General features: G+C 38.1%; 1 protein-coding gene and 1 pseudogene across 1 annotated transcript; both read right to left on the bottom strand.

The window, feature by feature from the left end:
• Positions 1-4,677: 4,677 nt before the first annotated feature.
• On the bottom strand, positions 4,678-5,071 carry LOC142441055 (V-type proton ATPase subunit G 1 pseudogene; annotated as a pseudogene).
• Positions 5,072-12,697: 7,626 nt separating this feature from the next.
• SPINK6 (serine peptidase inhibitor Kazal type 6) lies at positions 12,698-26,938 on the bottom strand. Its single transcript, XM_075542706.1, has 4 exons — positions 26,881-26,938; positions 24,926-24,945; positions 14,774-14,889; positions 12,698-12,743 (listed from the first exon to the last, which is right to left on the bottom strand). The coding sequence occupies exons 1-4, from the start codon at positions 26,936-26,938 to the stop codon at positions 12,698-12,700; spliced, it is 240 nt and encodes a 79-aa protein (XP_075398821.1).
• Between the last annotated feature and the right edge of the window lie 1,008 nt (positions 26,939-27,946).

Here is a 27,946-nt window from a genome sequence, read left to right as displayed (position 1 = left end):
TTTTGAGAAATCTATGGCTCAAATGTTGGTCCCCATGACTCTATGACCCATTCTTTCTTTCATCATTGTGTTGATGTGGTCTTTTTCTCCAGCAAAGGAATGATCTTTCAGTATGGTGGAGTATGTTTTTCCCTAGCATAACCACAACCAACCTTTCACTCTTTACCCAAACAGTACTCGCACCCTCTACTTTGACGAGCTCTTCAACTATCTACATGAAAGAGTCCATCTGCATCTGCCACACGATAGCTGAGAGTTTAAAATCAGACATAATATTTAAAAATGAATAATTACAAACACAATTTATACATCAGGGTAAAAGCTAACTTTAAAGCAATGGTAAAATATCTTTTCATAATTTGACTTCCTTATTCTTCTCTCAAGGTATCACTTATTGTTTGTCCATTCAGTCATCTTCAGTCATCATTGCCTCTTTGTTGAACCTTGAACACATGCTCCAGTCTCAGGGACTGTGTTCTAGATTCTTACTTTTCTGGACTGCTCTTCCCATAATATGTCCTTGGCCAACTCCAGGTCTTTCTAGGACGGTCTTCTCAATAAGGCAGCACTTGGGAAAATCAAACTCACCAGCAATACGAGAGGGGAAAGAACTTGTGATCTTTTCCATTGAAATTACAACCAAAACACCCTATAGAGCAAGTCTAATCTGTATCACATCAGACGAAATGGAGTCAAAGCCAACTAACAACAGCAGCAGCAATAGCAAAATCCAGTGAATGTAATGGGCCCATTAGCCACCTAGACCTCCTCAGGTATTGTTAATCTACTATGTCTACTTTACCTTAAAAATAAAGCAAACAAAAAAAACCTCTTAAAACATTCTAACACACTATACTACTTATTCTTTGTCATATATTGTTTCTCTCTCTTGGAGTGTGCATTCACTTTAAGAAGGGAGTTTAGCCCTTGTCCCTTTGGCCTTCTTCTAGTTTTTCCTCACTCATTACTCATTATTGTATTACAAGAAAGAATAAAAAATATAAAGTAGGAAAATATGCTTATTCATTTACCCACTGCTTTTTTACTGTGGAAGAGTGGTTGCATGTTTGGCTGCTAACTGGAAGGTCAGCCATTTGAAATCACTCGCTGGTCCTCAGGAGAAAGAGGAGACTTTCCACTCCCATAAAGAGTTCCAGTTTCAGAACCCATGAGAGCAGTTCTGCTCTGGCCTCTGGGACAATATGAGTCAGGATTGACTTATGGCAGGGGAACATTACAAACAGAAGCCATTGTGGTGTACTAGAAAGTTCAATGTCAGCAGTTCAAAACAACCAGTTACAATTTGTGAGAAAGAGAAGGTGTTCTATTGCCATAAAGAATTCTGGTCTTAGAAATCTGCAAGAGCATTTCTATTTTATCCTACAGAGTTTCTATGAGTCAGAATTGACTCCATGACAGTGGAGTTTTTTTGGTTTTGTTTTTTAAAAAATATTACAAAGCACCCAGAAGAGATAGAGCTAGCCACATAAAAGAACCAAGTAAGTGCTCCTTACTGGAACTTTATTGTATATGAAATAAATCTAGAGGAGAGAATATGATGGAAAAGATAGTGGAGGCTCCTTTTTAATCTCCCAACAACTGACCCAATGAAATTGAATAAATCACAGAACTTCAGATGAAACTGAGGTGTCAGAGTCCAGAAGCAGGAGAGGAAGGAAGAATAATGGAATCAGGCATTGCCCTAAACAGAGCATACTGAAAGGGAACCATCTGAGGAAGCTGAACCTGGGCTTCTAAAGGCAGTCCAGACAGTCTGTGGGAGTTTGCAGACCCCCAAATTGAGATGAAGTGAAGGGAGGCCACGGCACTTTGATAGAGCCTTGACGAATCTTGCTGAGGCCTAACGCAGCTGGGCACTAGCATCACAAGGAGCTACAAGGAAGCCAGTGTGAGATGCATACTTTTGGCAGAAATCCCAGCAAGAGGGGAGGGATCCTCTCCTACTCATAGTAGCACATGATGGGAACGGTTGTGCTTGAGTGCTCAGGAGAGAGAGACATGGAGAGCCTGCCTAATGGTACTGCTGGCAAACAGCGAACACATCCCACACGGAGACTGATGCACAAAAAAATCAAATTCAAGACTAACAATATAGAATTTCTGAATCAGCATTGGACAGAAAAATCTAGGGATAAGAGTGTCCTCTAGTGGTTATCGACAGAAAAGACTGTCGTTGGTTTGATTCTGACTTGGAGACTGTGGCTTAGTGTGGGGCCCACCAATGGGATGTCAGGCTGGGTCTTGGTGGAGGTGAATTGCTTCATCTTTCTTCCACAGGGACATTAGTGGGCGTAAAGGCTGGCCTTTGGGATGGGAGATAAAAATTTGGCTGCTGCATCACCAAGATACTCAGTAAGAAAAATTATACACACACAGAATTTTGAAAATGTGAAATAAAATTGAAAGTATATATATATATTAAAAATGGGCCAGCAGCAGAATAGTAAAACACAAAATCACAAGAGAAGAAAGGCTATTCATAAATAGTACACGAAAAGAAGATAATTGATCCAATAGAGGATAGGCTAACACAACAAATGATTGTTTTCCGGCTGTGGGACTAAAACCACTTAAAGAAAGCAAACACAGAGCGAAAACAAAGCAGCTGAGAGAAGTAAATAAATGGATAACAAAATGAGAGACTCAAAAAGAAAACTAAAATCATCAAAACAAATGTATAAGAAAGAGAAGGAAAACTGTTGAAACTCAGGAGTAAAACAACTTAATTTTATAAAGCAAGAAAATACTCAACAATAGAATCAAACAAAGGAACATGGGAAAATGAACAAGAAGACAAAATAATTGAACATACCAAAATTTTAAAACCAAAAGAAAACAGCAAGAACAAACCCTCACCAAAACAAAATAACAAACCAAAGTGACCAAACTCAAAAGGAAATACCAGATCAATTAAGAAATCTAACCTTGAAATTCCACTGCACCATAACAATCATAAAGTCAATGAAGCCAGGACATAATCTGAAGCACTCTCCCACCTCTGAATGGAGAACACAATGGATCCAGAGTCTTTCCTAAGAATCAGTGTGGACTCTATGCACCAGATTACAAAACATTTCAAAACCCATTTCCTATGTGAAAAGTGAATGGTATATGTTGTTCATATGTTAAGCATTTTCACACCCGAAATTGTGCAACTTAATATATACATTGCTGTTGTAAAGTGCTCTCCAGTCAGTTCTAACTCAAACAAACCCACAGACAGCAGAACAAAGCATTACCCAATTCAGGGCCATCCTAACCATTTTCCTATGTTTGAGCCCATCCTTGCCATTGTGCCAATCCATCTAATTAGATGGTGTCTTCTTTTCCGCTGACCCCCACTTGTCCAAGTTCGGTGGTCTTACCCAGGACCTGGTCCCATCTGACAACATGTCCAAAGTGGGACCAACAAATTCTCTCCCCCTAAACGTTCCAGTGTACTTCTTCTAAGGCAGATGGTTGATTCTCCAGAAATCCATGGTCTATTCAATCTTCATTGTCAGCACCATAATAGTAATGCATCAGTTCTTCTTCAGGCTTCTGCATTCAGCAGGTTTTTCACGTAAATGAGGTGACTGAATACACCATAGCTTGAGGCAGGTGCACCTTTGTCATCAAAGTGATATCTTCATTCTTTAACACTTTTTTTCCATTACAGAGAATCTTTATTTGTAAGTTAGGATTACCATGACACATCAATGACAAGTAACAGCTCTTATGTGTTAACATCCAGTCGTTTCTGTAAACTAAAAGCCGCCCAAACTAGAGGAGTGCAGGTATTCCCTAGCTTTTCCTAAGTTCGAGTTCCGCCACTTTGCATTTCTCAAAGGCCTCCGTTTGGGCCTGCTTCCGCTCACGGAGAGAAACCCACGGGGTTCTGTTTGTGTGAGAAAAGGCGCACAGAAGAAGGAGCTTTCGGTGTCTTGCAGCGTGCACCCCAATCAGCAAAGCGGCCTCCCTGAGCTCTTGGCCGGAGGCCCCTCCCTCAGCATCAAGCGGGTGGTTTGGACCCATGCCTGTGAACACCGGGAATGAATACTGGTTTGTGTGTTATTTGGTATGACTCGGTGGGTTCGTTTTCTGGAAAGCTCAAAGCAACTCCCTCCATAAATTAACATGAAATACTTCTCCACTTTAAGTCTACTCAGCTTGCAAAAGCCTTCCCGGGAAAGCTGCACTTTTGGACAGGGGGAAGCCTGTACTCATTGTTCTGACCCTTAAACACAGGGTTATTTTAAGGCTGGCTGCGGTCTACACAGGTTACAAAATAGCTACTCACTACTTTTTTTAATTGATAAAGCCCCTGACCTTCAAAGAAAGCTTTAGGGAAATGAAATATTTAACCCATTTCTTTCTTCAAAGAATATTTTTTGTACTAGATATCTAAGAAAGAAAAGTTTTGCTGTTTCAGCTAAAAAGCACAAGAAAACAGTGAAGACCATTAAATTTATAAGAAATCTGAGGTAAAAAGATAAAAGCTTTCGATAACTATAAGGCTACCCAAAGTACTTGGTTTGCTGCTCTGCAGAGAAGGAGCTATCCCATAATATACAGAAATCATGTAATGCGGTTTTGCAATAGCGCTCTAGCCCTGCGACAGCTTCTTGTTCCACGGCAGCACCTGCATTGCCAGTGCTTGGAACAGGCTCACTCGCCCTTCCTCCCTAGCCGTTGATGCGGTAGTTTTCGTGGATTTCTGGGTGGATGTCACAGATGAATTTCAGGAGGGAATCCAAGACATCATCCCTGTTCTGCGGGAAGTAGGGCTGGAGGAGAGTCATCTTCTCCTCGGTCTCCTTCTCCACCTCCGTGCTGCAACTGCCATGGGATCCCAGAGCCGCAGCTTCTTTGGCCTTGAACTCTTCTTTCTCCCTTTGTAGGCAGTACTGTTCAATTTCAGCCAGAGCTTCTTTGGCCTGCTTCAACCTCTGGTTCTTTCGCTTGCGGGCCTCGGACACCTTCTCCACCGCCCGCTTCTCCGCTTGCAGCAGCTGCTGGATGCCCTGAGACTGGCTGGCCATGGCGGCGAGGCCAGCGACTCACACGCCGAGGCGAACTGCCTCAATCCATTCTTTAACACTTTAAAATATACCTTTTATAGCTGGTTTTCCCAATGGAATATGCCATTTCTTGACTGCTCCTTCCATTGGCATTGGTTATGGATCAGGGTCAATTGAAATCTTTGATGACATCAATCTTTTTCTGTCTATTTTGATCTTAATATTCATTAGCCCACTTGTAAGAATTTCTTTTTACTTTACAATGAAGTGTAATTCCTACTGAAGTGTGTAACATTTGATTTGCTTCAGTGGGTGATCAAAATCCTCTCTACTTTGATCAAGCAAGGTTTTTCCATCCACATATTGCAGGTTACTAGAGGTTGCCTCTGATCCTGATGCCTGACTTTTCTTCTTGTAGGCCACATTCTTTAATTATTTTCTCAGCATACAGATTGAATAAATATGATGAAAGGATACAAACCATACACACACGTCTTAATTTTTATATTAATAATTCATTTTATTGGGCGGGGTCCCTCCAGCTCTTGTAACAATTTATACATCAGTAGAATTAAACACATCTGTACATATGCTGTCATAGATTTCAAAGCATTTTCTTTATGTCTCAGCCCTTGCTATAAGATCCTCGTTTTCCACACCTTCCACCACCCTCCCGCCCTCATGGATCCTTGATAAATTATAAATTATTATTATTTTCATATCTTACACTGTCAGCTGTCTCCCTTCACCCATGTTTCTGTTTCATCTCCCTTGGGGGGTGGTAAATGTTGATCATTATAGTTCGCTCCCCATTTTTCCCCCTAATCCCTCGATTTTCCCCCTACCCTCATGGCGTCTCTACTCCCATTACTGTGAGTTACAACTGGGGTCATGATAATGGCGTGGATGAAGCATTAAAGAACTAGAGGAATCTTGTGTGCTCTGTGGAACATGATAGTGGGACATGAGGAAAGGAAAAAGAAATAGCGTAAAGAACTAGGAGGCAAAACCCATTTATAGAGGTATAAATATAGGCATGCACATAAGTAAATATATTAATATATAATGATAGAGATATAGGTAAGTATTAAGGTAGCAGGCATGCATTGGGTCTCTACTCAAGGACTTCCTCAATGCAAGAACACATACTAATAAGCTGGCATTTTGTGATGCTCACCTTCCCGACATGATCACTGGAGTCAAAATGGAAGCCTAAGCAAATGTGGTGAAGAAAGCTGATGGTGTCGGGATATTAAAAAATATTGCATCTGGGGTCTTAAAGGCTTGAAGTTAAATAAGCGACCATCTAGCAGGGAAGCAACAAAGATCACATCAATGAAGCATACTAATGTGGGGGATCATGAGATGTTGATGGCATCAAAAGACCCCAAACAAAGAAATAAACTGATGCAAATGATGGGGGTCAAAGTGGAGCCCCAAAGCCCAACTGTAGCCAATGGGACATGTCTATTTTAAACCATTTACAACCCTTGTTTTATACAGCAGAGGTCACATCAGAAGGACTTGACGTGGAAACCCCACTGAGTGAATTGGGTTTGCTTCAAACTCACCTGGTAACCCTTGGACATCCAATAAAATCCAAACCCAAAGGAGAGACAAGTATCAGAGTTAAAATTGTGACCGCCCAGTGTGCAAAAGACGATGGAAGAGAGTAGAGCCCAAAATCCGTTTTCAGGATCCACACGTGGATTAAACCTCTGGTGAATCCCCTCTGACCACAGACCAGGGGTTCCAGTTGCCATGCTATATCATGCAGAGTGCAGTGGAAATCAAATAATTGCAGGTGCAACTAAGTCTTTCTAGTTTTTAATATTTTATGCTTTCCGTTCATTTGAAAATTTTCCGTGTTCTAATTTAAAATTGTTGTTATGTTGCATGTTTTTCTTTCTTTGTATAAAAGCCAGGATATGCAAATCTGCAGAGACAGTAACTGTGGCTATGTAATAGCTTTCTGTGCAGTGTGACTGCAGAGGTTAGAGGGAAATGAGGATATGATAGCAATGAGTATATGAAGAAAATGTTCTAACAAGATGATTGTATAACCCCCTTCAATATGATTGAATTATTGATTTATATAATATGTGAATTATATTCCAATAAAACTATCAAAAATAAAACCTTTATTTTGTTTCAATGAATGTCTGGAATTACCATCCTCCCTTTGCAAAAATTATTCATAGATTAGGATAACCACTAACAAATAACCAAGACAAAGCATTCATTAAAAAAGAAAAAGAAAGCAAACAGGCTTATCGTAAGAAATTAGCCAAATAAAAGCAAAAAAATCCAGAAAAATCAAAATTAGACAATTAACATATAAAATGTTCAACAAACAAAACAGAATAAGTGAGGTGGATACTTTATCTTCATTGATAACTTTAAATGTAAATGGTTTAAAAACTCCATTCAAAACTCAGAAGGTGGCTTGTCAAAACATGATAAAAACATAATGCACTAATTTGCTGTCTACCAGAAACACGCCTTGAGGGTGTGGGGAAATTAGAATTGTGTTGGTGGGATTATAAAATGGTACAGATCCTGGGGAAAACAGGTAGGTAGTTCTTCAAAAGCTAAATTTAGACTTAGCACATGAACTGGCAGTTCCACTCCTATTAAAATATCAACACGAACTGAAATCGGGTTCACCAGAGACACTTTTATCCAAATGTTTGTTGTAGCCCTAATTACAGTAACCAAAAGTCATCCAAAAATCTCCAGCCTTGTTTCTAGCAACAACACCATATTTTTCAACTATTGTTAGTTTCCCAGTTGGAAAACTCTTTGTTTTCAAATTTGCATTCCAATCAGCAATAAATATCAATATATCCTGATTTCATGTTTGATCAGTTTCTGACTGCAGATATTGGTAGAATTCTTCAAATTCTTCACCACTAACTTTAGTGGTTGGCGCATAAATTTGAATAGTGTTCTTTTTGACTGGATTTCATCATCTGGGGATAAATATTAACCTATCAAAGATAGTTTTATACTTCACCTTAGACCTTGACATATACCTTTTGAATATGACATTCCTTTTGAATTCTTCATCACAATACCCAATTTTCAACAAACTGCAATGACGCATGCAGACTTTCCATATGGAATACATACACAGAAATCACATTAACTACATCTTTGGAAAGACAATACAGACGCACAACACCAGGAGACAAAATGAGGTTAGGAACTAGCTTTGGAATGGACCATCCATTGCTCATATGTACAAGCTGAAATGGAGGAAAATTAAAGCAAGTCTGTAAATATATGGTCTTGAGTATACCCTACCTTAATGTGGGCAATATATCAATAATAGAGTTGACTAATTGAACATGATGACAAAAAACTTGATGAGATGTGGAATAACATCAAAACATTTCACATGAAGACAGCAAATGGTTATCAAAAAGACAGGAAAGAAAGAAAAGATAAAGTGGATGTGTGAAAAGACTGAAACTGTACTCTTGATCACGCAGAAGCTAAAGCAAATGGAAGAAAGGAGGGCGTGAAGGAAATGAACGACAACAAAAACAACAAATTTAAAGGTCAGCTCTAAAAGATAAAATAAAATACTATAATAAAACAGGAAAAGACCTGGGATTCGATAACAAAAAATGAGGAACGCACTTGGTTTATCTTAAGCTGAAAGATCTGAAGAAAAAGTCAAGCCTCAAGTTGCAGTATATAAGGAGTCTATGAGCGAAATATAGAATGATGCAGAAAGCATCAAAGGAAGATGGAAAGAAGACGGAGTCTCTGTACCGACAAGATCTGGTTGATATGCAACCATTTCAAGAGACAGCAGATGATCAAGAAAAAAATGGTACTGAAGGAAGAAGTCCAAGCAGCACTGAAGGAATTAGTGAAAAACAAGAGTCCAGAAATTGACAGAATAGCAATTTAAATATTTCAACAAACTGATGAAGCCCAGGAAGCACTTACATGACTATGCCAAGAAAGTTGAAAGACCAAATGATGAGAGGAGGTACATATTTATGCCCATTTCAAGAAAAGTGACCTGACAGAATACACAAATTCTAGAGCAATATAACTAACACCACATGCAAATAAAATTTGGCTGAAGATTATTTAACAGCAGTTGCAGCATTACATTGACAAGGAGTTGCCAGAGATTTAGGCTGGATTAAGAAGGTCACGTGGAACAAGGGATATCGTAGCTGATGTCATGTAGATCTTTGCTGAGAGCAAAGATTATCAGAAACATGTTTACTTGTGTTTTATCAACTATCCAAGCCCTTTGACTGTGTGAATCATAACAAACTACTGGTAGCCTTGAAAGAAGGGGAATTCTAGAAAACCATTTGCTCATGTCAAAACTGTACATGCACCAAGAGGCAGCTGTTCGAACAGAACAAGGGACTATTGCATGGTTTTAACATCAATAAAGGTGTGTGTCAGGGTTGTGTCCTCTCAAAATTCTTAATCTATATGCTGAGTACATTATTGGAGAAACTGGATTATATGAAGAAGAATGTCGTATCAGGATTGGAGGCAGGCTTATTAACAAGCTGTGAAGGAGCCTGATGATGTCATGATTATGAGTTGTATGGCAGTTCCCCTTGTTGGTGGTTCAAAAACACCACTAGCTTTGCAGGAGAAAGACCAGACTTTCTTCTCCCATAACCAGTTACACGCAGGGAAACCACAGGGGGTCCATGTCAACGAGGTTTTTTTGTTTTTTGGAAACAACGTAAGCTTGCTTGCTGAAAGTGAGGAGAACACGAAGCACTTGCTAAGGAAGATCCAAGATTGCAGCCTTTAATACAGATTACAACTCATTGTAAAGACAGTCAAAGTCTTCATATCTGGACCAGAAGGTAATATCTTCAGAAGCAGAGAAAATATTGAGGTTTTTATGGATCTAATCTTACTTAGATCCATAATTGCTGCTCGTTGAAAAATCAGTCAAGAAATTAAATGTTGTGTTGCACTCAGTAAATCTGTGCAAGACATCTTGAACGTGTTGAAAAATAAGAATATTACTTTTAAGTATTAAGGTGTGCTTGACTCAATTATGAATTAAGGTGTGCCCGACTCAAGCTATGGTATTTTCAAAAGCCTCATATACATGAGAAAATTAGACTTTGAATAAGGAAGAACCAAGAAGGATCAATACATTTGAATTACGATGATGGTAAAGAAAATTGAAAGTACCATTAATGGTTAGGAGAACAAACAAATCTGCCTGAAGTGTAGGCAGAATGTTTCTTAAAAGAAGGATCCAGAGATGTTAGCCTAAGATCACAAGACCATTTCATCAGGAGGGACCAGTCCCTGGAGAAGTGCATCATGCTGAGCAAAGAAGAGGAGAAAGAGGAAGATCCTTGATGAGATGGATTGGCCCAGACTCTGCAACTAGGTATTTAAACATAGCAATGATTGTGAGCCTCTCCCGGGATCTGGAAACACTTTGTTCTAGTCTACATCAGATCAGTGTGAGTTGCAAACAACTCAGTAACATCGAACAGCAACAACAGCCACATGATGCCCTGGTTGACTTGCTTGACTGATTATGAAAGGTTCTTCAGACCCATCAGCCTCTCTGTGGTAGGCTTAAATAAAGATTTCTCACTCACTTCCTTCAAGTAGATTCCAACTTAATCCCTGGAAATCATATTGGACCATTCTACTCTGATCTATAGTGTTACTGTGAGTTAATGTTGAGTTAACTGTAGTGGGTTTGTTTTGGATTGTGTACCTAAGAGTAATGGACCAGAATGCATGAAATAAATACTGCATATATCAAAGGAAATATAAACAACTCCACACACCACTTTCAATTATAGACAGAACATGCAAAAAGTAGATCACTAAGGATATTTTAAACTCACATTAAAAATCAAATAGATTTAATAAACACATATAAAACACTCTACTCAGCATCAGAAGAATAATACAGATTCTTTATCATCATACACAGCATATTCTCTGACCAGCAGAGTATGTAGCTAGCAATCAGCAAGAGAAAACATAAGGAAATATCAAATGAGTATGTGGAAATGAAATTAAATGTAACTTTTTAAAAGTATTGAATTGTAGAAGAAACCAAAAGTAAATTTTCAAAACTTCATAAAATCAAACCAAAATGAAAGTATATTACATCAAAACCACTGTGACATAGCAAAAGCAGTCCTTAGAGGAGCATTCACCGCCTCCAAGGCCTACAAAGAAGAAAATATCTCCAAAATCATTCACTTAAACCGTTAACTTGACCAAATAGGAAAGGAAGAGGTAACGAAACAAAAGACAACCAGAAAAAGGAAACAATTAATGAAGTAGAAAGCTAAAAAATAATAGAAATAATCAACAAAATCAGAGATTCTTTGAATGTATCAATAAAGTGAACAAGCTTGATAAGATTAAAACTTACTCATGAAGATCGGAGACCAAAGACTACAGGCTCCATTATGAATTACAATTCAATGATGTAATTAAAAAAACAAATACGATTTCACAGCTAGAGCAATAGTCAATAGCATGATAAATCAAGAGAAAACTGAAGTTTTCAAGAATTTAATTTTACATCAGTACATAATCAACACTTATGGAAACAGCACCTGAGAAATCAAATGGCGTATCACACTGAGCAAATGTACCACATAAGGACCTCTCTCAAATGTTGAGGAGTAAGAATGTCACTTTGCAGAGTGAAGTGTATCTGACCAAGTGTATCATTCACCTCATCTGCATGTTAACGCTGGACAAGGAATAAGGAAAACTGAGACATCGTGCATTTGTATTATGGTGCTGATTAAGAATATTGAAAATACTATCTGCCACCAGAAGAATAAATAAATCCGTGTGGAGAAATTAAAGCCAGAATGCGTGATAGAGGTGAGGATGTTTAGACTTCATCTTAGACATGTTATAAAGAGAGACTAATCCTTGTAAAAGGCTATCCTGGGCTGTGAAGGTTCGCTGCAAAAGAAGGTTCTCAATGAAATGAATTAACACAGTGGCTGCTAGCAGTCACGAGGAGGCCCCGGGACATGAAGGTTTTTCCTTCTGCTGTACATGGCTCATGATGAGTTGAAATCTCCTAGATGGTACATAAAAACCATATGACACTTAGGGAGGGTCAAATAATGCATGTGTTTACATATGTAATTCAAATTCCCAATGGCAAAGAGGTAATGGACTACAGTATTGTGGGGATGATTTTCGTACATCAAATAAATTTCTGGAAATTGGAAAGAAACTGCCTCTCGTAATCTAAGACTTAAATACATGTATTTCTAGTTGACCAAAAGCATCATGCTTCTGCAATGTTTTATTATCTATTCTGATACCCTTATAAGAAGGAGGAAGGGAATCCCCTGAAGATGTGGAGTATCATCTGTCTGGATGGCCGAGTTACATATGAAAAGCAGGTCTCTAATCTGTTTTAAATCAGGTCAATTACTTCATGTCATATCTGTATCTCTATTGATACTAAAATAAACACACAATCCATTCCTCTTAAGAATTAACTTTATTGGCAAGCAAGTCAAATGCATAGACACACATCAAACTTCCCCGAACCATGGCAGAAAACAGAGTAGAAGGTATATGTTTACAAGCTTAGGGAATCTGTTGGAGAAACGTGAAGGAGCAGGAGAAAACAGCTGGTAAGCCAGCCCAACGCACTGGCTATCATTTCAGCATTTCCCATGGTGCTTTAAGCTGATCTTCCCACTGCTTTTCCTATGAAAGAGAAAAACAAGCGCACAATCAGAGAAAAGTCAGAACTATCAACCGCAACTTTGAAAGACAGGATCAGCAACAATGGGGTCCATTGGATCCTTTGATTTTACAGATAATTGTGCCTGGATTTGGAAATTAATGAAATGGCATCAAAGTTGGCATCTGGCCAGATTTGGGACAAATAAAGTCTAAGACATTTTGTGGCAAGCTGCTCATTTTCCTGGTGTAAACGGCAGAGGTGCACGAGCAAGATAGGGACAGAAAGATCAAGTAGTGCCGTAGCTCGGTCCTTCACTAAAGACATAAAAACGGAACCAGTAATATTCAGGAATTTGGCATTTTATCAGGGACCATGTATGTAATGTGTACACTAATACAAATTTCAGTTTTCCCTATGGACTCTTTTGGAGAAAATTTTGTTCTTAATTAGTCATATACATTGTACATACACATACATGAATTTGTTATTTATTGAGTCAATATGTCTTAATTTCATTCTACTTTCTGGATCCTATGATTTTTTGCTATGGAGCTATATCGTCTCTTTGCTTCCAATTTTGTGGGAAAATTGAGGAAAATTAAGATACTAAGGAAAGAAACTCCAGTCTAAGAAAAAATATGGCAGTTGAGGAAGGGAATGCATTTTCATTTGCTTTAACCAAGGATTAGACTTTTCTTGCTTTTATGATAGACTAGAAGATTGATGGATGGAGTGATGATTAAGAAAACAATACCAATTAACAAATAATGATATGCTAGATGTTAGACTAAAGAGCATTGGTAGTATAGTGCTTTGGGTTGGTAATAAGAAGGTCAGCACTTGAAAACCATGAGAGAAATATGAAACTTTTTCCTTCCATAAAGGACTTGCAGGCCAGTGCGGTTCCACTCTGCCCTCTAGGTTGCTGTAAGTTTGAGCTCAGTGATAGAAGTGAGTTTGAGTTTTGAGAAGCTGGGCTACTACGCAAAAGATCAGTGGTTAAAACCCACCAGCTGCTTCATGGGGAGAAGAGGAGGTTGTTTGTGCCGATAAAGATCCACAGTCTCAGAGACTGTAAATAAGGTTTATATGAGTCTGAGTCAGGTTGAGGCAGTGAATTTGGGTTGTTGGTCTAGACCAGGGGTGAGCAAATGTTTGAGATGTAAGATCCAATTCCATCTTGAGATGGAAGAGCTCACAACAATTCAAAAATTATTCAAGAGGCATAAGTATATGTTTACAAACAAATGAAATCACCATTATCTGAATAATATCCTTTACTTTTTATTCCCCAATTTTACTTGTAAGTCCTGAAAGAGCTACATGTGGCTGGCAAGTTACACAATTTGCTGACCAGGGTTGTGTACACAGGAAGCTTAACCTATGTGCTAAGGTCTATTGACTCCTAGCAGAATTTTTGCATGTGCTATCTTTAAGATTTTGAATAGTCGGAGAACCATTTATGATTATCGATTGTCTGCCAACCAAATTTTATTGATCGTATACTTAATAAGGAATCCTCATGGGGCTTGTAGATAAAATTCATGCTTCAAGAATGCTTTAAAATAAATTGGATTAAGTAATGGATATTGATGAATTTTACAAATATGCTCACTACTTTTTAAGAAATGCATTTCTAATTTTAATGAACTTTCATTTTTCACTGCATTTCTAGAAATGTCTCCTCCTTTTCAAAGTTAATAATGATAACAAGGACAAAACAAATATAAGCGCATAAAAATAGGTTAGTTTTATTGGAGAAAATTTTAAATTAAGATGTACTAAAAGTCTTAACGATTTATATGTAATTTTTAAAAAATTACATAAAATAAATCAAATAGTAAAAATACCCAAGTAAAATAGCAAATTTCATGTTTCAAAGATAATTTTTAAATCTCTGGAGAGGCACATTTGTTCCAACTCATTTGGAGCTATTTCTTCAGCTCTATGGGTGGCTCTTAATAGAAATTTCTAGAAAACATAAAAAAAAATCATCTTTGATCTTGGGAGTTCATGATGACAAGATCTGGGTAGTGAGTGAAATACTTACGCGACTGCCTTGCAGAAAGCACATTTGTTGCCATAAGTCTGGCCGTCAGAGCCACAGTGGGGGTTAGACTCTCGAGTGCAGTAGACCTTGGGGTCCCGGAACTCACCACAGTCAACCTATCAAAGGAAGCACAATGGCAGAGGAATGAGTATGTTCCATCTAAGCCAAAGACGTTTTGTAGAATAAAGTTTATGAATGTTGTATAATTAACACATAACGGAGAAGGTGTGAGGAGGAGAGGAGGGAGGGGCAACCGGCTGCAATAATCTACACATAATCCCACCTCCCACCCCCGAGGGGAATGAACAACAGAAACGTGGGTGAAGGGAGACAGTGGTCAGTGCAAGACATGAAAACAATCATAATTTATAATTTATCAAGGGGTCACGAGGAAGGGAGGGGGAGGGAGGGAAAAAGAGGAAAATTTTAATTTAAAATTTTATATATTTAAGTTGTAAGCATTTCTGAAAATTTGTAAAGCTTTTTTGTTGAGTGCAGTGTTTTAAGATCTAGTCAATGTATTGCCATCGTTACTCTATTCCTAATTAAACTAATAAGGTTTTCAAATACAAAATGTCTCCAACTGACGATATTTTTGCTTTTACGTGGCTTTTGTTTACATGTTTGCTCATTCTATTTACTACAGTACTGAACCTAATAGCACTCCTTCAGCATTGCTATGAAGACACAGATGATATTGGTAAGGATTTCCCAGAGACTACCTAACGGCTTGTTAATTTATTTGAATTTGATGATTCTGGTATTTAGTACTTCTGGAATTAAAAAATATATATATCTTTATACTAATGATTTAATGTCTCAAAGTCTATTTGAACCTTTGCATTAACTAAAATAGTTTAGTAATGTTTGCCCAAACTTCAGAGTTTAGAAGGATTATGTTTCTCACCAAGTCTAGGTAAATCCCTACCTATACCATACTCACTGCCAGAGAGTCAGTTGCAACTCATAATAACCTTCTACACGGTTTTGTGGCTATAAATCTTTATGGGACAAGATATAATTATTTCCCCCGTGAACATGAATAGGGATATTTTATTTTATACTTACCCTACTCTCATCAGCATAGCATTCCTGTCACTTGCTTAATAATACTGAAACTCTTGGTGTGCCTTACTTCAAAGGAGCCTTGCAATATTCCTGAGAGGACTATCGAACAAGTCTAGCCAGGCTACAAGTGAGAATACAGATTCCCAGAAAATTTGTATACTTTACCAAGCACTACACACCCAGAAAGCAGCATGAAGAGCAGGCTTGAACATATTTCTTATTATTGATGCAGAATTTTCAAAAATCTACCCTTTCCATTTTCAATGGAAAAAATGAAAGAAAAGCTGCCACTATGTGTTCTTGTGCACAGGTTATACTTATTAAGTATTCTTGAGAAAAATGTATCATGAAGGTAGAAGGTGTCACTTATTCAAAATGTTAGCAAACCATTGCATGAGGACAACACTTTCTCAAAGTTTCCATGGGTAAATGGTCAGAAACAGTGTCCTGAAGTCAGGTTTAAAAAGTCTAACCACGCATATCAGCTTCAATACATCTAAAATTATTAAAGATTTGTTTTTGTTGAAATTTGCCACTTGTGCTACTGAGGCTAGGTAGTTTGATGCTTACCAGAGATCTTTTTAGTTTTTAGATGGTGAATAGTTAAGTTCCCTATTGTGCCATTGCAAGTAGTGCTGATAGTCCAGTGGTTTACGTTTGGGACTGCTGACTGCAATGTCAACTAGTCAACCCTGCCAGTCTTCCTGTGGGAAAAGATGAGGCTGTCTGCTCCCATAACCAGTTACAGTGTTGCAAAACACATTCAGAGGTTCTACTATTTCCTGTAGGGTCACTGCGAGTTTGAATTAACTTGACAGCTGTGTGTATAGGCCCAACTACAGGTAATAACCATTTACCCACTTCCCTGACTGACTGTAGCCTCCCACACCATCCCTTAGGCAGTACTGTTTCCATTCGTTCCTGTACCTGCAAAGGAGACTGGAAATTTATAGGGTACCCTTAGCCACAGGACACTTTTCACAGGAGCTAGTGTTCTTTGTAGTTAAGACATTCATTTATTATATATTCATACAAATGAGTCAGGAAAAAATAGACAGCTGCAGAATCATCCTTGAGACTTTCAGTTCATTTCACAAACAGTGAAGGACTAATTTCTGGAAGATTGGAACATAGAGGACTAGGTTCTGATAAAAACAAAGAGAAATCAGCTATAAGTGATAACCCAATGCGATCACTGCCTTATCTGTATTAGAGGATCAGAGAGAAGCAGAGAGATTTAAAACAATGTATGTCAATGAAGAACACAGGCAGTGTAGAAACTGCGGAAAGATCATCACAATCTGAAAGAACTGTCTCTGCACTCAGGACAGGACTTTTTTTTAAAAAGGAAAGTCTCTTACTTGAAAGAGACGCCGTCTTAAGACACCTTTCCCTGGCCATTGTACCTCTCGTCTTGTGGTCCAGTCTCTTTTTTCCTTTAGAAAGTAGACATGGAATTGGTACCTGGGAAGGGCATTCACTCTGAAAGTTACTGGATCCCACCACCCTCCTCAAACTCAATTATCCTCTTCTGCTCTCCTCTGCAGAGACTAAAAAGAGTAAAGGTGTTTGATTAAGAAAATATGTATCAATCAAATGTCATGTGAACAAATTCTTACAGAACACAGATACATTTCATACTTTAAAATCCTGAAGGCCTTGCATGATTCTTGAAGTAAGATGAAGAATCATATTATAAAACTTGTCCACCATTATTCAAGAACATTCTCTTAGGCAAAATACTCAGTATTTGGGACTAAGTTTTCTTAACTAAAAATAACAATAACAGTTCATGTATCTCATTCCCAGAATCACTATAAAGATCAAATGCAGTCAAATGTATGAAATATAAGAAGTCAGAGGAGAAATAGGACGTAGGCCTTATCCAAGGAGTTAAAAAAAGTTTGTTTAACATAAGCCTACCCTTACAATAGCCTTCATAATATTCTGAACAGTGTCTGTAACTCATATAAAGACGTTAACTAACTAACTAACTAACTAACTAACTAACTAACTAACGTTGGACATTATCCTTTAAGAACACTTACATTTTTTATGGACAGAGGCTAATTAGTCAATTCAGTAGGTAAATGGCCTAAACAGTGCTATAAATCTTTAGTTCTTTAGTTGAGTGTGTGTGTATGGGGAGCGGGGACAGCAACTCTTATCCAAACATATTCTCTTGCCACATACATGTAGATGCCGTCCGCATTTAATATGTGGGATGTTCTAACACGGTAGCTGGGCTACAAAAAGGGCCACTCTGCTTTCCAGAGTGATCAGAGAAGGTAAAGAACGTGTCGGTAGCGTCAGCCAGAAGTTCCGACTGTGAGGGAAATAAGCGGGGAAGTTCGGGGTTATAAATAGGAAGAGTCCACAGCACGTACACTTTGACAAAGCCCAAACAACCAAACCCACTGCCATCAAGTCAATTCGGACTCGCAGTGACTCCATAGGACAGGGACAAACAAGCGGCCCTATTGGCTTACCGGATGGGAGCTCTCTATGGGAGCTCTTCATGCGCCGTGTTTTCTCCTGCGGTGAGCCTGGTGCTTCCAGGCTGCAGCCCTTCAGAGAGCAGCTGACTCTAGATGTCATGATTTTCCCTGAAATAAATGAGCTCTCCTCTTTTATATTTTTGTCTATTTTGCTTTGCTTTGCTTTGCTCCTTTAGATCAAAATCAAATAATTGGCTTCTGAGTAGACATCAAAGCAAATCTAGACAGGGGTGGAGGGATTATCTTGCCTTGCTAAAGCTTTCTCCAAGCATCATGGAGGAGCTCCAGGAAAGCTGAAATCCTCTTGATCTACATTACATGCCCAAGACCGCTGCAATGTTGGGGGACTGTTCTTTAGAATTCACCGACCTACCCCGCTGTATGACTTTACACAAAGATTTGACTGTTCTCAGTTGAAATTTCTTCATCTTCTGGGGTGGATGCAATGATTCCCAGTGCCGGTGAGTCCATGTTGACTCGTAGCCACCTTATGGGATGGGGTAGAACTGCCTATGTGGGTTTCTGAGACTGTCAGCCTCATCTTTCTCCCACAGAGCTGCTGGTGGTTTTGAACTGCTGCCCTGTGGCTAGCAGCCCAAGGCTCCTTTTGTAATGATGACTACTGTGAAAATCTTACATGAAGTAAGATAGATGATGTAAAAGATTGCTACCATAAGCAGTAGCAGCATATATTATCCTTAGGCATTTTATAGCTCCTAATGCTTGTTCTACTTCAGTGCCATTCGTGTGTTCTGTGTCCTCCTTTATACACAGCGGCTGCAGCAAGGGGCTCCAGTGTAAGAGCCCTGGTGAGGATGGCCAGGACCAGACAGTGTTTCCTTCCGTCGCACATAGCAGGGCCCCGACGACAGAGCCAACTTGATGGCACCTCACAACGGCCGGGCTTTCTACTCGACAGGGAACTGTGCTATTCTCCTAAGATATCCCACCTAGACACTGCCTTTAGGTACGTAAGCAGCATTGTTCAGTACTATCCTGGAACCTTGGGGTTCTTCAAAGAACTTCATCTTCTCAAGCATTCTGGTGATTTTTGTCCCAGGTGATTCATCTTTCCTAATGATAACTACAAAATCCCTTCATTCAACCACTGAGTGAATGAAACAAACAGACAAAATCTAAACTTACTGCAATGGAATTGATATCAGCTCATAGCAACCCGGCAGGAAGGGAAGAACTGCCCCTGTGAGTTTTCAGTACTAACTCTTTGTGGGAGTGGAGAGCCCTCTCTTTCTCCTGCTGAGCCCCGGTGCTTCCAAAGGCTGGCCTTGCAGTTAGCAGTTCAATGCACGCACCACTACGTCAACAGTGAATTACAAACATTGTGTATTTGTTGTTTTGTTGCCATTATTTTAGATCCAAGACTGAAGTTGAGGGTCAGCCAGAGAAGAAGAAGGCCCTTGAAGTGATGGATTGACACTGTGGCTGCAACTTTGGGCTCAGGCAAAGGAGCAATCGTAAGGTTGGCACAGGACTATGACGCGTCTTGTTCTGTTGTGCAGTGTCCCAATGGGTGGGAACCAATTCTACTGAACCTAACAACAACAACACAACCAGAGAAAAGCCAATGAAAATGTATAATCACACACACGCACACTGAACTAACCTGTAGGAATGTATTTAAACAACCTTTGTCTTTACCAGCCCAGTGTTCTTTACCCCTCCCTTCTTTGGATTCCACTCTCCTTGCCTTCTTTCTTTTTTTACCCCAAACCATTTTATTAAGACACAGTCCAGCCATCATACCACTCAGAGGTTCAGTCCTATCAAGCAGAGTTGTGCAATTGCTGCCACAATCACTTTCACAACATTTTCTTTGTTCTTGTGCTTGCTGACATCAGCTGTCCATTCCCACCCCTCCGCACCTGTAACCCAGAAACTCTTATCCAAGTTAGTGTCTGTAGAGTCTTTCAATCTGGATGTCATGCACAGAACAACAAAGAAAGATACAGAAAGAGAGTCAAGAAGGCCCTCAACAATAACAAAATGCAACAGAGATAAGCCCCGATTTGAAAAAAACAAAACTGTAAAATGTTAAAAATTAGACCAAGCTCAAAGCGTATCAAAAGACCAGGTTTTAAACCATTCAAATCAGATTTACCATTTTAATCCACTACAATCACCTCTCAAACACTCTGTCTGACACCTGGGTTATTCCCATCCCTCAATTACGGTCAAGCAAGGCTTCACCGGAGGTTTATTCTATGTTAGATCCTGTGGATTTATGTTTGGGCATCCACTGCGACCCCTAGCCTTCTGAAAACCAGGATTTCACAAGCTAAGCTCTGACATCATCCCCTATATTGTCTCATCCCTTCCTTTCTACCTGAAAGATTCCGAGGTGACTCAGACAGCTAAGTGAATGTTGAAAAGCGAGTGGTTCAAACAATCCCAGTAGCGCTGTGGAGAAAGGCGGGGTGATTGGCTGCTAGAAACATTGCAGCTGAGAACCCAGTCAACTCAATTGCACTCGGCTTGTAGTAGCAGGTTGGGTTTGTTTGGTTGGCTGGCTGTTGTGTTCTGTTTTGTTTCTTTGGCTTTCCATCCTAATGAAACTACTTTTAAAAAATGACCACTTTCAGACTATGTCTACTGATTAGTATAACACTTGCATGATTCCTTCATGATACTTGGAAACTTGATCCTCATCACGCCCACCAGTGTGAAATGTTTTTGTGACTTCTGTAATATTTCAATATCCCCGTTTCCAACAATCTCTTCTCTAGCATTTTATTATCTTTCCTCTTTTCCTTGCAAGTATTAATTTTACTATTTACACAATACTTTCACATTTTTGTATATTTAGTCTTCTTTTCTCTACACACATCTACCTTTCCAGATAATATTGATGAGTTCTACGTTTTCCACAAAGCCTTCATAATGTATCAGTCTAATGCTTAATTTTCAGAAATCAAGAATTTACTTTTAGTCAACAGTTTGATTAATTCATCAGATTCATTTGTTTTTATAATATGACTTTTTACTTCCTTACCAAACTAAGTTTACAACTTTTTCTAATAACACCATTCTTCAAATCCCTGAACCTGGCCTCCACTTGAGCCGTTGTCACTTCCTTCCCTTGCAAGTGTTGTCATGTGTATGTGTGTTTGTGTTGTGTCCAAGGCCTCTTCTCCAAAGTTACCACTTTCCCACCCCCTTTATAACTCTTGCTTAAACCAACGCTATATATTTTTCTCTCTGACTTTTCATTTGTCTCCCACTTTTGTATCCACCCAACATGTGGAAACAGGTATCTAATTTTAAATTATTGTTTTCATCATATCAGATCTTTAATCAAGAGATGAGAAGAGTAAATTCTCCTTTTCAGTCTATAAAATGAGACTGTCTATAATATTTTATGTACATTATGAATGACCTTAAGTGATATTCACACAATTGACAATATTATGAAAATGACAGTTTAAATATTTTTGAAAGGAAATATGGGAGCCATGGAAATAACATTGGCTTATACAGCTTTATTGCTGCAGTAACCTTAAGCTAGTCAGTTTTTCTTCCTGGGGCTTGAGTTTTCCTATTTGTAGATGATTGTGTTTGACAGGTGTAAGTATTCTTTCTATATTCGGACTGCTTGTGAATAATAAGAAATATCAAGACCACTTAGTGGAGGCACAAAACTCACTGTAGTCATAAGAGCCTTGTTTTAATAACGGCTAAAGTGCCCCATTTCTTCAATAAATTTAAAATGCAAACAAAAACGACTATCCAAAAAATAATGCAATACAAAAGAATAGCCCAGCATTGATTTTGAGAGATTTATTATAAATATTACAAATCAAACTATTCATTTCACAATGCTTTTAAAAATATGCTCCCCAAATATAAAGCCTATAGTAAAATGACAAATTAGATGCACTGTAGTGAATTAATTTGAAAAGTTTTTCAGTTATTTCGAACTGAAATTTATTTAAATAAATAATGTATTAAGTTCAAAGAACCATTCTTATTCTGAAATTATGCATTTAAAATATTTTAGTGTTATACAATTATTTCTATTTTTATTGTATCAATAACAATTTAAAAGTTGTGGTTCTTATTTTTATGTTAATGTCCTCACTTGTCAAGTAAAACTTACAGCACGTTATTTGCTGCTCAGATTTATAGGACAACTTATACATATATAATTCAAAGAATTAAAATGATTCATGCCTCCTGTTATAACCCCCACCAGATGTTTTACCGTGGAGAGACCTAACCTTAGGAGAAGAACGGCTGGAGCCTCAAGAGTCACCTTCTTCTTCTGTTCTGGCTGAAGCAGTTTTGAGCAGGTTCTCGAAAAATTCATTTCCATTTCTCACTTGCATGTTATTGGGAGTGTAACACTCCTCTCAGGCACATGAGAGAGAAATGGTGGTGTTCCAGCCTCACTGCTTTTAATATTTGAGCAGACAGGAAAAATAGCCCTCCAGGAAATATTTGGTTTCATAGTAATCGAAATGCTGAAGGCATTAAGGAGCTTTAGAGATCATCAAATCCAAATCTCTATCTTACAGATGGAGAAACAACGGTGCCGAAAGGGGGAAAACTTTCCCCAAGTTGCATTACCAGCAAGTATTTTAATTAAGACTCCTATATGTCATCTATCATGTCCAAAACCACTGATTCCTAGTGCATCTTGCTTCCAATTACCTACCCCAAAAACTCTTCAACTTTATTGGTTGCAAATCACTTATGGTATTCAATAATTCGAGTGTGGTGGTGTGGGGTCTGGTGGGATAATCATCCAAAGTTATACTAAATCAAGCAGGCTGTGTACTATAAGACTTGGGTCCAGGTGAAAGAATAGAATCATGAATAGGTGATATTAAATAAAGTTCAGAAAAACATACCAAATAAACTCAGATATGGGAAATGACTGATGTGTTTATGAGAAAATGGAGACTAAACCCCTATCTTTCAAATCTATGTGTAATGGTCTCCTCAGCATGCTTTACTGCCTAAAGGGATATGGCTGGGTTTTATGTCCTTTCCTCTTTGTTTGTTTTTAACGTCAACATAGGATATATGGTACTATCTAAATAAAAGAGGATATCAATTTAAAGATGTGCAATTTTATATACCATATACAATATATACTAATACATATATATACTTCATATCATATATTTTAAGTACTATGTAAGTATACATAATTTTATATGCTCTATACACAATAATGAATACCAATAAAAATAGATATGGGTGTTTACAAATGGACAGTAAACACACGTGACATGTACACATGCACAACTTGCACACACAGTGGCAGTTTATTACAAGTCAACACCAATTGTAAGACACAATCCATTTCTGAGATGCTAATACATGTATAATATATAGTGTTTGTGTTTACAATATAGTAGGTATATTAGTGTTGGAAAACATGTTTCACCTGCATTGATATCTTTAATCAATTAGAAATAGTATACGAAATTTTTGGTGCCAAGGGTTTGTGGGCACAACAAGGCTAGACAGAGCTCGTGTCAAGGCGAATGCAACTGTTCAGTATGGTTTCTGCAGTGTGATTGGCAGAGAAAGCACCAGCTACTTGTCATCTTTTGACAGAACTAAAATCTGTAAAAGAAGTTGGTGAATATATTTAGATACAAAATCAGTAAAGCAATAAAAACGATTTTTGCCTATCCAGATTTTTGAACCCAAATAGTATTTAACTTCTCACAAACGAGATGAGTATAAAGAACCTTAAGTAATTTTTCTATCTGCTTTTAGTTTAGTCTGGTTTTAGTTTCTAAAAATGAAATCATGCCCATGTACATTCCTACAAAGACTCTTAACTATTAATCAATATGAAGAACTTTCATCTAGTGCCTGTAATTTTAATTTCTTTACAGTTCTAAGAAGTAAAATTAATAGTTCAAAAATGTGAAGTAACTTGTCTATGATGTTCAATGAGATTAGTGCTAGCGCATGGCCTTTACACAGGCCATCTCGGTTTATTTGTCCACTGCTCATAGAGGAATGAATGTCCTTTCTCTTACTTTATTTTTGCTGTTCTTTACACCGCAGAACACACACCACATTCAAGTTTCTACTTGTCAGTGATATTGATTGCATTCTTGAACTTTTGAACCGTATTTCAACTCGCCACTTCTTCCCGTGAACATATATATTCCTAAATTTTCAATTAGTAGCTGTCCATTTCATTCCATATTGTTAGTTCTTCAAAGGGTGTAATTCTTAAGGCAGAAATATAATAATACTTTAATTAAACTATTGTTTGCTTTTAAGGAAACTAAAGCCATGCTTTGGGCTTAAGGTTTAAAGACCCTCACAGAGCAGTAGTTTCAGAGGTTCATTCAGTCATCATAGTTCCAGAAAGTCTGAAATCCATGTAAATGTTTTCTATCTTTTCTGGTTTAGTTTAATGAAAAAATGTACATTCCTAAAAGGAGTGCAGTTAGAACGCTAATTATGTCTTTTTGTTTCTGCCTTTGGCCTGTTTGCCCACTGCTTGGACTCTCATGGCCAGAGGCAAACCTTTTCCTGGCTCAGAGAATGCCAGCCAAGCACCACCCAGATCTGAAGACTAGAAATAAATGGCACTGACCTGTTCTTGACTGAAGACACCTGTGAAGAAGGGAAAGCACAAAGTCAAATAGCTGTGATTTCCAAATGTGCAAAAGGTAGGATTTACAAAGCTAAGCAAACCCATGTGGATTATTTTTATATCAAACATTTTGCTATTTCAGGAAGTCAGAGCATGAGTACTTCATTTTTTTTAGCACTGCCCTCTTAGGGAAGCTGAGGATCTCGCTGTAAGTGATGTAAGGGCAGGGAGCTTGAGAGGGCACTGTGTGGGGAGGACAAGGGGGATTGGGAGAAAGTAGGTTCAGGACATGGAGATTCATGTTCTAGGCCAGACTCATCACTAATCTACTGCAAGAATGACTTCACTGTCCCAGATGTGGCTTTGGCGAAGCTGCATTGAAGACAACGACTTCTAACTTTCATATTGCCCAGTCCAATGCAGTCAGTCTCTCCCCAAAGCCCTTGGTCCCAGTTTTTGGAGAAGCACTTGACTTGTTGTGTATGCTTTGAACTCAAAATTATTCTTCTTTCTTGTATATTTATCTGTAAAGGTATGGTCCTAATATAGACTGTCATGGGTATGCTTCTTCCTATATAATTCATATCTCCTGATGTGTCTCTCTAAATTCCTTACAGAGAAAAAAGAAATCCTATTGGCCATCTGTCATCTTTTTCTTTCCTTGCGCTTACGTTTGAATGAATGATGCTCTGTTGTGGATAATTAGCTCAGTGGATTAAAATAATGACACAATAAAAGTCATAGTTCTCATCCTGATATGAGCTCCTGACTGTTGATCTTTGCATTCCCAGCAATCCTTCTCACGTGCAAGTCCAAAGGAACCTCAAAGAGAGGTGAGCACAACCCTCCTTCCTCAATGGCCTGCATATATGAGAGGAGAAAAAAAATCAACTACCTCACCATAGATTCTTCACCAATGGTGGTAAGGAAATCGTTATTGCTCATCTACCATAGTGATTTCCACACTAACTGATACATAAATAGTCTATTGGGTGATTATTTAAAAATACAAACTAAGGCCAATCTCTAAAAACATTATGCTTATGTTTTTGTCCTCATTCCAGATGAATAACTTGTATGACCAAGGAACAGATTTACTCTAGCAACTTCTGCATTTCTCCACTATGTCAAGCTGTGATCAGAAGTGAAGAGAATTTATCTAGCAGATTATGAAAGCCTACTAAAGCAGGATTAACATTCAGATGCCTGAGTCCAATGTGGAACCTGTTTTATTAAACGTAACAATGATGATGCTGATAATGGTAGTATTAGAAATGATTGGTTGGACATTTACTTTCTCTCGGCCAATTTGTTAAGAGCTTTAACTGCATTTCACGTAATTCCCACATGGGGTAGCACTTTTATCCAAATTTACAGGTGAGGAAAATGATATCCAGAAGGTTATAGTGCTATAAAATAGATGTGCCAGGACTAAAGTTTATTCATCTCTATCTCAACATTAATGCTCTTAGACACCGTGTCTACCTAGTTCTCAAAAGACTCGTAGGAACAAATGTTTGATAAGCTATGTGTATTTATCAATCAGACACATTAAATTGGTCCACTCTGTAAAGTGACTCAATAAGAAATTAGTAATCTATATGATGTCGGGCAGATTAAGATTCAAATTCTAGACCTCCCTTTTTTAGTTGTAAGTCTTTAACATCCCTGTACCACTTTTTCTTACATATAAATTAGGACTATGAATACCTTGTGTATGTGTACTGGAAATAATATGTATAAATCCTTAACACAATGCCTAGAACATAGAGTAGGCTCCATAAGTGAACAGGCACTTATGTCATCGTCACCATTATCTTCCTCATTATCCTGATCATGATCTTTCTGAAACAGTATTTTATATCTAAATGTTTAGAATTTTTTAAAATGGTGCATAGAAACTATTGTCATTTCCAGTTTGGTATAAGCATGTTCGTTTTAAAAGAGACACTCACCTGAGAAGAAACAGAACAGAGCCAGAGAGAGGAGCAGGAAGACACCTGACGTGTTCATGGTGCCACTTCGCTCACTCCGTTCAAGGCTGCTTTGTCCAACTAGGGTTCTCTGTCAAGACGCCTTCCAGAAAGCACTAAAACACACACGCATATATATAGAGACACGACAGAGGGAGTTGAGCTCTCCACCTCAATTATAAAATCACATTCTAGAGCCATATGCAGTCCTACACACTTCAGGTATTTATTGGGCCTGTCACCAACTTAAAGAAATGCTTCATGTTACACATTAATCTAAGAAATTAGGACAATTATGTGAGTCATACTTCAGATCTTATTAATAGAGGATGTCATTTTCCACCACTACTTTACATTTTCCTAACCACCAATACACCCTCCCTGTTCTTCCTTTCATGTTGTCACTGCATTAAAGTGATGAGTCATTAATGAAGTTTTCCTTCATCCCGAGTCTCTTTCAGACAGGTCCTACATGTCTGGTGCAGATGAGTCACCACAGGGGAATGGAATCCTGGGCGTCACGTGCATTTTCTGAGTCAGAGTAGCCCAGGTGTGCCTACAGGAAGCAGGGAGTCTATCTGCTCTGAAACTGCATGAGAACAAACAGTTTCTGGGCACAAATCCGTTGATTTTATTTTTAATCATGACTTCAGTCAAGTGATTTTTAGTTTTCAAATTTAGATGATCAAATATTCGCTATATTTTTTGGTAAATTTGTAAAAAAATAAATTTCACTCATGCTTACTAATAGATTTGAAATAAGGGATGTTTAAACTTTTCAATATTTTTTTGCAAAGCAGAAAGTGTAACTATAGTAAAGTTCACTATATTTTAGTTCCTGAAAAGGAAACATTTCACATACACTTGATGAAACTCATACATTTTCTTTTTTTTTTTTTGAAACTCATACATTTTCACAGCCAATTAAATTTTAAAATAGATAAAAAAAGAGGTGGAATGGCATCCTTCCTTTGTAGCAGCAGAGAAGATAAAGAATGCCTATAGTGATAAGGAGAACGTCTTTCGTAATTCTTTAACAGCTACATAA

This window comes from Tenrec ecaudatus, chromosome 2 (genome assembly GCF_050624435.1).
Source record: "Tenrec ecaudatus isolate mTenEca1 chromosome 2, mTenEca1.hap1, whole genome shotgun sequence".
In the NCBI taxonomy this organism is placed as follows: domain Eukaryota; kingdom Metazoa; phylum Chordata; class Mammalia; order Afrosoricida; family Tenrecidae; genus Tenrec; species Tenrec ecaudatus.
The sequence above is the reverse complement of the archived record's forward strand: the minus strand, read 5'-3'. Positions and strand labels throughout refer to the sequence as shown.

Excerpts from the sequence above, each read along its gene's own strand:
- SPINK6 (XM_075542706.1), bottom strand. The coding sequence starts at position 26,938 with ATGAACACGTCAGGTGTCTTCCTGCTCCTCTCTCTGGCTCTGTTCTGT. Across the intron at positions 24,946-26,880 it reads TCTGTTCTGTTTCTTCTCAG|GTGTCTTCAGTCAAGAACAG; the intron begins GTGAGTGTCTCT and ends CCTTCTTCACAG. Across the intron at positions 14,890-24,925 it reads GTGTCTTCAGTCAAGAACAG|GTTGACTGTGGTGAGTTCCG; the intron begins GTCAGTGCCATT and ends TTCCTTTGATAG.